This window comes from Pleurodeles waltl, chromosome 1_1 (genome assembly GCF_031143425.1).
Source record: "Pleurodeles waltl isolate 20211129_DDA chromosome 1_1, aPleWal1.hap1.20221129, whole genome shotgun sequence".
In the NCBI taxonomy this organism is placed as follows: Eukaryota; Metazoa; Chordata; class Amphibia; order Caudata; family Salamandridae; genus Pleurodeles; species Pleurodeles waltl.
This window is the reverse complement of record NC_090436.1, coordinates 865,784,736-865,794,736: the sequence shown is the minus strand read 5'-3', so window position 1 is coordinate 865,794,736 and position 10,001 is coordinate 865,784,736. Positions and strand designations below refer to the sequence as shown.

The 10,001-nt window shown below is 41.9% G+C and overlaps 1 protein-coding gene across 2 annotated transcripts; it reads left to right on the top strand.

Annotated features, from left to right (window-relative positions):
* The first annotated feature begins 329 nt into the window (after nt 1-329).
* Nucleotides 330-9,300, top strand: HNRNPK (heterogeneous nuclear ribonucleoprotein K). 2 transcript variants are annotated; one of them, XM_069229871.1, is made up of 15 exons: nt 330-466; nt 1,409-1,486; nt 1,597-1,694; nt 1,809-1,865; nt 2,919-2,962; nt 3,710-3,782; nt 3,971-4,084; nt 4,330-4,458; nt 4,885-5,192; nt 5,280-5,316; nt 6,321-6,371; nt 6,888-6,903; nt 6,993-7,060; nt 7,754-7,923; nt 8,443-9,300. In XM_069229871.1, the coding sequence occupies exons 2-15, from the start codon at nt 1,441-1,443 to the stop codon at nt 8,480-8,482; spliced, it is 1,251 nt and encodes a 416-aa protein (XP_069085972.1). In that variant the 5' UTR covers nt 330-466; nt 1,409-1,440; the 3' UTR covers nt 8,483-9,300. The 2 variants fall into 2 exon arrangements, with proteins under 2 accessions (XP_069085972.1, XP_069085962.1); XM_069229861.1 differs by having other exon boundaries at nt 3,953-4,084.
* The last annotated feature ends 701 nt before the right edge of the window (nt 9,301-10,001 follow it).

Below are 10,001 nucleotides of genomic sequence, written 5' to 3'. Positions count from 1 at the left end.
AGAAACCGACACCCTCGTGCACCGTCAATTTAATTCCCATGATCGCTTCCGAGACATAGTTTAAACACACACCCTGCTCAGTTGATTCTTAAACTCGGTGCAATTACATTTTGCTTCCTATCAGGCATTTTATAATATCGTTGGAGTCTTCTATGGTACTGAAACAGATAAACGAAGTAGACCGCCTAGTTACTGTATAACTCGCAAAGCAGGGACAACAGGCGGTCACAGGAAGAGGCTGGGAAAAAAAGGGAGGGACCAAAGAGAAACGCCCAAAAGTTGACGAGTACCCGAGCTAGCCAATAGACCGGCGCACACTGAGTAAGGGGGTGATTCAGCAGCCAATCAGCTCGCAGCGGCGGCAGCGTCGGTTGCTCTCTGAGTAGATATTACAGTAGAGTGCAGCAGCATTTCCTCTCTACTTCAGTCCGTATTGAGAGCGTGTGGGCCGAAGCTAGTGCGTGAGGTAAGAGGACGATAACGTTTTCTTTGGAATTATTTCGACGAGGAAAGAGAGAAAGTAGTTGTACTTTACATTGTAAATCGGCGAGGAAAGAGAGGAAGTAGTTTTAGTTTCAATTGTTCTAAATCGACTTCGCGAGAGCACGAAGAGCTTATTTGGCTCTTTTCTTTAATGGTGTTTGTGGCAGACTTCGTCCATGTCTAGGAGAATGGGCGAGATACTATATCATTGATACTTTGCAGGGTGAGGCAGATATGGGTTTCGCTTTGTTTTATGTAATCTTGATTGATTCTCATCTATTTAGATGGTGTGGATAAAGCTGTTCATGTTTACTATTTTTCTGGAGACTTGAATAATGGCAGGGGTATAGCGTTCGCGAGTTTCAGGCGTTAATCGTATAGTGTTTTTGCTGTTCGGTTCGAGGCCTGTGTTGCCGGGCAGATTGCGCGAGTGTTGTGCGTGTAACACAAGATGGCGTCGGGGGCCATGTTACTTTAGTGTGAAGACTGCAGTGAGAGGGAAGCTGACCGCAGCCGATACCAACCTTGAACCTGAGTTTATTGATTTAATTAACTTGCTCGCGTAATTGGCATTTGTGACGATGCCCGTGCTGGGTACACCAAATATCGCTGCGTAAGGTCTTAACACGCGGCTCGTATTGATGCTTATTGATTGCCGGGGTTACTGAAGCCGCCATTATTGCCGCCTGCACGCAGACAAAATGGCGCCATGTGACAGATAAAACGGGCGTAAAAGATTGTAGTAGGGTCTTCTGTTTAGTAAGTCCGAGGTCTCTTATAAGAGACCGACTCTGTATTGCTGCGATATGCGTCCTTTGTCACGACGTTGCATTTCTGCCCGGGCAGTGGCGTTGATTTTGGTAAAGAGCATGTGCGTTTTCTTTAGGCCTGCCAATCCCAATAACGTACGTTTTTCTCCCAACAGGCAACGTTTATATTCTGAACGTGCTCAAGAAAATGGAGACTGAACAAGAGGTTGAATTTTCCAACACAGAGACCAACGGTAATGCAGTTTACGTTACAATATAATATTACTGCTGGTCCTTATTTTTAACTAGTAGACGATTAATAAAAAGTAGCTACCATTAACGAGAACACTTCAATATATTATAGGAAAGCGCCCAGCAGAAGACATGGAGGAAGAACAGGCATTCAAAAGATCCCGAAACACGGATGAGATGGTAGAATTGCGCATTCTGCTCCAAAGCAAGGTACATTTAACTATATTTTACCGATAGAAATGTCATTTGGTTTGGCTTATTTTATTAAACGCATAGTCTGGGTTTTCGTGGTAAACTTATTTTCTTTTTCATTATTTTATTTAGAATGCGGGAGCAGTAATTGGGAAAGGTGGCAAAAACATCAAAGCACTACGGACAGACGTGAGTATTTAGTAATTGCGTTGTTAGGACGTATCTACTATTGGAAACGTGGTTAGTTAGTATACAATCGAGTTGCATGAATGTAGTTTTCCAGCATAGCAGATATCCTTTAACACAAGTGAGATCAAGTATTTTTAATACCGCTCACATGGAAGATCCGTTATCGCTATTTCTAATCGGCTCGCGTAAACGTGCTTTTGTAACACAAAGCATTATTATTTTACGGTAGTAAAGGTAGCTGTCGTGAGGTTACTTAAACCCACCAGCCTTTATAACTAGCCTTTTCTGTTCCGAGCAGCCGTGTGCAGCAGTCTGCGTATTCGACTGTTCTCGGTCTCGGATTTACCATTATCCTCAGCTGCTTAACCTGCAACCAGTCTTTAATTGACTTAGGCCTGATGGTTGCTGACCTCGCTGGAGCGTAAGCACTGCGCTGTCCATGTGGGAGGTCATCTGACCAATTGTTTTGTTGTCGCTGGCTTTTGCCCTCACATTTACATCTTATGAAGTGATAGTGGTATTTTCTCGGTGCAATTGAGCTAAATCACTCATTGTAGGCAGTGTTCCAATTTCAATACTAATAAAATCCTGGTTTATTAATCAGTATTTGGTATTGATTATAAGACGGTTCGCGTCCATATTGGTCAATTTAATTTTCCCAATCCTGGTAAACCTGCCTGCTTTGAATGCCAATATTTTAATTAGAATCTGTAACTAAGGTCCACAAATGTTAAAGCATTATCCAGTATACGGTTACCTATAGTACAACTTGTTTCGTTAATGAGTATAGTTTGTATTACATTAAAATGTGTTGCTTTTCCCCCTTTTCCCTCTCCTTGTTTTTTTGGCCATATATCTCCGTTACCCATGTACTGGATCGACCTGTCCCTGCGTTGCCCATCATGACGTTGGCCCATCCACCCCTGAACGCCCATGTGAACCCTGGTTGGCTTTGCCCAAATATGTGCTTGTTGCTTAACGGGCACTATACCTGACAACTTCTGAATACCCATACCCAATGCCAACATCCTCGACCGCCAATGACCAATGCAGTACAATGCCAGTGTTTCAGTCCCAGACAGCAGTGGCCCCGAGCGGTATGTCCCACAGTTTATGCCTCACTGCCTGATTAGCAAGAGAAATGTGTTTTATTATTACCTGCCTTTATTATTAAGTAGTAACCCCTTATGAAAATGTTACTGTTTTATCGATTTTGTCTTTTTTCCCATAAGTCTATATATTGTCACTGAACTTTTATTACGTAAGTTTCCCAGCTAAAATCCGCTAATTTCAATGGAAGGAGCACAGTTTAAAGTGTTGCATTTTGCTGGATCATACATTAGATTATTTATATATTTTCTTGCTCTGTCTTTGTGGGCCCACCTTGCTCCCTCCCAACATCTTTCTGGCGAATTCTAAGTCTGGTTCACTTTCACTTCTCATGTTTTGTTCGTCTCGTGTCCTGCATTTATTTCTGTTCTCGAAGAGCCCATTTAGTTTCCTACTTTCTAACTGATCTCCATTTCCTTGCTCAAGATATGTTCTGTTCCGCCACTTGCATATTCCACTTACCTATAATTTGTCAGGTGTGCCATTGGTATTACGGTGGGGAATCCTCGTTAAGTAAAGGTGGAAATAAATCATCGCTTTTAGTTCTCCGCGCAAATGTATTGCCCACTTAATCTGAGCCCTTCCACAAATCCGTACTTGTAGTGTATAGGCGTTAATAATGCATGTTCTAGACTTCGGGGTTGGGCGATAAATTAATGGTTGCGACAAGTGAAACGCCATTTGCTGCAAACTTACTTTTTCTCTGTTCTGCTTATGGTGCTTGCCGTTTTCAGCATATTGAGCATCAGCGCGGATATAGAAACAATTGGAGAAATACTGAAGAAAATCATCCCCACCTTGGAAGAGGTAAGTTTTAAATAACGTATTTGTATAACCTGACCATAATGTCTGGGTGTATTACAACAGTTTTACCTTTGGTGGGCGTTTCGTTAGTGTTTATATTGTGTTTACATATGAAATGAACTGTGTATTGCTCTGGAGTTCTCACTTTTGTTTACCAACTAACTTTCTAATAGTCTCTATTTAATCTGCAGTACCAACACTACAAAGGAAGCGACTTTGATTGTGAACTAAGGCTATTGATTCACCAGAGTCTCGCAGGTGGAATTATTGGTGTGAAGGGTGCGAAAATCAAGGAGCTCAGAGAGGTACTGGGCTCTTCTTTCACCATACCTTTTCATTGGTCTCTCATTGTCTTGGCACTAGTGCCGTGGACGTTAGGCCTATGGTGTATTGTTCGCAGTTGTGTTTTGTATATTGTTTGCATATTATAATACTTCGAATGCAACAGTCTGCTACGGTAGATACTGTTTGGTTAGCTTAGCAATGTCTTTAGAAACGTGTTAACTTTTGTGCTAAGTCTACTAACTTGAGCGAACGTTTTCTTTTTTAGAACACCCAGACTACCATTAAGCTCTTCCAGGAGTGCTGCCCTCACTCAACTGATCGCGTCGTTCTAATCGGTGGAAAACCTGACCGAGTTGTTGAATGCATCAAAGTTATCCTTGATCTTGTATCTGAGGTAATTGTCTATCCCATCTAATGGCTTTCTAAATGTAGGTGCGTAATCCGTAGCTATACATACTAACTTTAGAATGGATGAGGGTGTTGGGAGCACATCCCTAGATGGTGAGTTCCAATAACACATCGGAAGCGTGCTATGTAGTTTTTATCCTTGTTCGGAACACTAGTGTGCATCTACTGTAGCAGGAGGGTGTTGCGACTGCTGAGACAGGCACTGCGAAACTTTGCTCGACTCCCATGGGGCGTATGCCGTTGATTCTGATAACGGTAGAGAAAAACGGCTTGAAAAAATAGTGCTTACAATATTGCCTCGATGTTAGATTCTAAACGTCTTCGCAATATCTCAAACTTATTTCCTTCAGGTGCATGTCTTGTTGATCTCTTCAATTATTTTTTTTGGTTTGTCATCTGGCTTTGATTCCAGTCTCCAATCAAAGGACGTGCTCAGCCATATGATCCAAATTTCTATGACGAAACCTATGACTACGGCGGCTTCACAATGATGTTTGATGACCGAAGGGGGCGTCCAATGGGATTTCCTATGCAAGGAAGAGGCGGGTTCGACCGCATGCCCCCTGGCCGGGGTGGGCGTCCCATGCAGCAGTCGAGGCGAGATTATGACGACATGAGTCCTCGCAGGGGGCCTCTTCCATTACCTCCTGGCCGTGGGGGTAGGGGTGGTAGCAGAGCTCGCAATCTCCCTCTACCACCACCACCACCTCCCAGAGGAGGGTAAGTTGTCAATTAGTCTATAGTCACTTGGCTATGTGGTGGTAGTGGCTGTTCAGATGGCATGATATATCTATTTTTTTCCTTTAGTGACAGAAGAGGACGCCCTGGCGAATACGATGCAATGGTAAGTAAAACATTTTTCCCGGTGTGGTGGGAGTACTAAGCCAATAAGATGACCCTCTTTAACATCCCACATAACACCCCCCCCCCCCCCCCCCCCCAATTCCCATCCCCACTTTCTACAGGTTTTCACAAACTCTTTAAACGAGAATTTGTACGCTTTTTCCCATGAATGACAATGTGCGGATGTCATCTGCCATGCCGTATTGACTCCCCATTAGAACTTTCCTAAAGTTAAGCTCCACATAGCCTTAATGATCACCTCCAACACGAAGTGTGCGTATTTTACTCTTGACATTAAACTATTGACCAGTTCATGACATTTCAAAAAACCTTATATAGTCTAAACTTCCTAACCTATATTGTTTCCTTTCTTCGCCCTTAATTCTTGACTTACTAGTGGATCATTCCTTGACCATCCCAGTTTTCTTTCCAAACTTGTCTTTTTTCACAGCTTATTTTGATTTCTGTTTTACCATATCTCCCTGGCATTTCTACCTGTTGTAGCCAGTCTTCCTTGCATGCTTACCCTTTTTAGCTCTTCCTGAGTTACCCCAAATTTTCAGGGGATAGCAACTTACAAATAGTTATTAGTAGGCACCGCATACCACTATGCGTAATTAGTGTAATCAACTCTAAATTAATGTCAGCTTGTAACCATGATGTCGTGGCACAGCACGGAATGTCCCTTTACTTAGCCCGAACAAAGATGATCGCCACGCAATTTGACCTACATACTTGTGATGTCGTCTGAACGTAAAGAGTAGAGGGGGAGGTGTATATGTGGGTTGTACTGTCGCGTAATACCGTAGTGGTTCTCCAGAGATTAGAAGCAAGGGTTTAGATAATTGTGGTTGGGAGTGGGTGGTTTTGTCTGTATGGGGAATAACAAGAAAGTCATCACTAGCAAATATTTCCCGCATATGTTGCTATGCTCCTCGTGAGAACCTGTGGTTTCTCGTAGGGTTTTCTATGACCTGACTTTGAAATTTCTACTTTTGATTCTAGTCTTCCCAAACATATTATGACGCTGGGCGACCTGGTGAATATGACGCAATGGTGAGGTTCAATTCTTGGTTCTTTTATTGTATCTACTCGGTCTGCAGGTGGTGGGTAGTAGCAAAACACGGTCAGATAATTTCGAGGTACGTTGTTATTAAAGTATGGCTTATTTTGGGCCCGAAATAATGAAGAAGAAGAAAATATTGAAAATAAATCTGCCCTCTTACGGGAGAAGAGTGTATATGAGGATGCTTTTAAAATAGTTGTTCACAAGGATTCTCTAGTAATCTATATCTTATAATTTGGCCAATTTAAGCGTTTGGTAGGTATCTCTTTCTGACTTGTGCGTGTGCCCTGTTAACGACTTAATCGTAAAGGGGTACATGATAAGCTTTAACGGTGATTTGTATAGCCGCGGTGGAAGGTTATGCTTAATTGTATCTATTAAATCAGGGTTTTATTCTTAGTAAATAACTGCTGCTTGTTAAAAATATAGCGTTTTTTTTCTCGTTTTCATCAAACTAATTTTTTTTTCCCTTCCCCCTCAATACAAATTGTGGCTGGTGTCTTCAGGGAGCATCTGGATATGGTAGGTTACTTTGCGGTTTGATTTTGGAAGAATGATGTGGTGTTATAAATAACTTTTAGAGGCTCATCTTGTATAATTTTCTCATGTAGGAGGGCGTGGTTCTTATGGCGATATTGGTGGGCCTGTCATCACCACACAAGTAACCATTCCTAAAGACGTAAGTTTTTTTTTTTTTATTTATTTTTTTTTATTTTTTTTTATTTTTTTTTTATTTTTCCCATGACTAAGTTTTGCGTTTTTACCGTCATGTCTATATACAAATGTGCACACAAATTGGCCTCCTTGCAGTCAACTCTTAACAGAATGGGTTCATGTACGGGATCTGTACAGGTTATTGGAGCATGACCTGCTTTTTGTGGTTAGGTAGGTGTATCTGGAGGGATGGTAGAGTAGGACTTGATGACTAGTCTGCGGGATGCGTTTTCGCAGTACGCGTGGACATGATTCAGCAAGATCTGTACAGGGCACAGTGTAAACGCAAACCGCATCGCACTTATTCGGACCTATCAACGTCTGCTTGCGTGCCTATTTGCAGTAGGCGCACTCTGCAAATAGGCACGCTTCAGTTTGTGTCCATCGTTCCCGGTAATATGGCTATTAATATGCTGTAGTCTCTTTTGCTCGACTTTGCGCAAACGCTGCAACTTTTTTCCGGGTTGAACTGGATCCGTGTAACAAAACTCATTTCGAGATTAGTGCAGCTAAGCGTTACTCTAATTCCGCCAACTCCAGATATGTGAATTACCAATTGTCATGGATTGCTCCAGTTGTCCACAGTCTATAACGGGAGGGTGTTCGAACCGTTGTATATGGATCTTACAATGTTTGTCGCTTGCCTTTACTCTTTCAGTTAGCTGGCTCGATCATTGGCAAAGGCGGGCAAAGAATAAAGCAAATAAGGCATGAATCGGGAGCTTCCATCAAAATAGACGAACCGTTGGAAGGATCAGAAGATCGGATAATTACCATAATTGGCACACAGGACCAAATTCAGAATGCACAGTACTTGCTGCAGAACAGGTAAACGCAGTTAATCATAGAGCTATTCTCCGCGTACTTGCGCTAACACTTGTTTTGCTCGTTTTAACTTCTCTATACATTTCCTACTAAAACGTACCTGCTAACCTCCCTGGAATGGAACTTTTCTTTGGAACTGCTGCAAAATCAACTTGTATAAATTTACTTGAGCCTGTAGAAAAAAATAGAAGATTCATTGGATCTTGGCCTAGTTCTGTGTGGAAGACTAGTGATTTTGTTGTTTTTAGATAACTAAATTGACAACAAATCGCAGTCTGCCATATGGCACAGGCCATGCCTCTACAGGACCAGCTCAAATGGGTTGGTTTTGATTGGTGTTAATTGCAGCATTTCACAACAAGCACTTTTCCTGCTTTATTAACAACTTTGCTTGCTTCTTCTGCTGTTAACCAGATCAGTTCCTTGAAGCCACAGCTTTACTGTGGCTCAACTTCTGCTTTTAACTTTGGTGTATATCTTGCTTACTGATACAACTTTATCCTTTTTCCTTTTTTTTTATAGTGTGAAGCAGTATTCCGAAGACTATTCTTACGGGTTTTGACTTCTAAACAATTGAGGCACATGCTCAAGGGTTAAAATGTACAATTTATTTTAGTGTGAAGCAGTATTTTTTGGCAACTTTTCTATAAGACTAGTGAAGAAGGAAGGAATCCTGCACCTTTTTTTCTTCTGCGCTTCTGGTAAAGCCATCATTCCTCTGCTTCATTAGGTCATCTGCGTTTGAGGTGCAGCAGCATCTTTCCAGCTAACCCAACACTTAATTCTTACCTGGAGGTGGAAGGGATGTGTCTGAAAGAGTTTTTATTTTGGTTGTAAATTGTCCTGTTAAAATGTAACTATTGTGAAGACTGGTGTACACTGCATCTTTTTGAAAAGTTAGTATGTCCTGCCATGAGCAATGTGCAGAATGTGATGTTTTGTAAACATTTTATTATTTTTTAAAAAAATAAACTTCGAGAACCTTCTGTGTCTTGTTGCAACTTGTAAATTGCTGGTTTTGTGAGGATTAGAAACAATTGTCAGCACTGCAAGTAGAAAGCATCTCATGGTTCTAGAGCCTAGTTTACCTAGTGGCAAGTTCCACCCTTGTAAGTGGGTGTGTAAGGAGCCACTGAGGGGGAGGTGAGAATGTATTCTTGGTGTTTATATTCTTATGTAGTTTGTGCACGTCTTCCTCATTAATTGTTTGCGTTTTGGGTACACTGGCTAACTGTGTACATGCCGCAGTTGAGGCTACAAGAAGAATGGACTGTGGAATGAGCAGCACTGAAATTAGTGTGCTTTCCTCTTGTGGCTGTTTATATTTTAAAATAAAACGCTTGTTTGCTATTCTCACAAATAAAATTAATTTTAATGTAAGGTTTGTGTTGTCTTTATGACCTATATTAAGATCATAAAATTAGTTACTAAAATTAACCTGGCCAATGATAATGTCTCGATTGACATGGAGTTGTTGAATGCACACTTTGTGGAGTTTCCTGTATGCTTCTGACTGGCAGATTTTTGAGGTGGTGTCCTTCAGCTGTGGCACAATGGTCCCCTAACCATGTTTATAACTGTGGACACTGCTTTTCCCCACCAATCTGTGCCTGTGGAATAGGGTTTTGCTTCTGCATAATCCACCGTTGGATTTACAAATCTTTTGCTACTATGTGTCAAATTGATAGTTACTGCTGCATAGCTGCAGCAGGTCGCTAGCAAAAGATAGCTACCTAGTGTAAGGCAGTTAAAAACTTGGTTCTTGATGCATGTCGAGGGGAAGGAAAGCGGTACCACGTAAGCATCAGTTTGCTGTGTGCAGTTACGTAGATTCACGTGCCCCCGTCATTCAGGAGGTTTGGGTCCATGTTAGTCCTCCCTTAGTCCGCAAGGCCCATGTGCACAGACTTCACTTTCAACCACCCAGTGGTGGGGATGTGTTCGGAGTATACAGGCACCTGAGTTAATGCCGTTAGGGTGAGGGCTGTGAAGGCTTTGTTCTCACTGAGTGGAAATACGTCCGCAGATATCTGATTAGTTCATGCACCATGTATTCACCACCTGGAGGTGAAGAGTGATGC

Coding starts and splice junctions, on each gene's coding strand:
- HNRNPK (XM_069229861.1), top strand. CDS start 1,441: ATGGAGACTGAACAAGAGGTTGAATTTTCCAACACAGAGACCAACG. Junction 1,866..2,918: donor TCAAAGCACTACGGACAGAC/GTGAGTATTTAG, acceptor TGACCAATGCAG/TACAATGCCAGTGTTTCAGT. Junction 7,924..8,442: donor CAGTACTTGCTGCAGAACAG/GTAAACGCAGTT, acceptor TTTTTTTTATAG/TGTGAAGCAGTATTCCGAAG.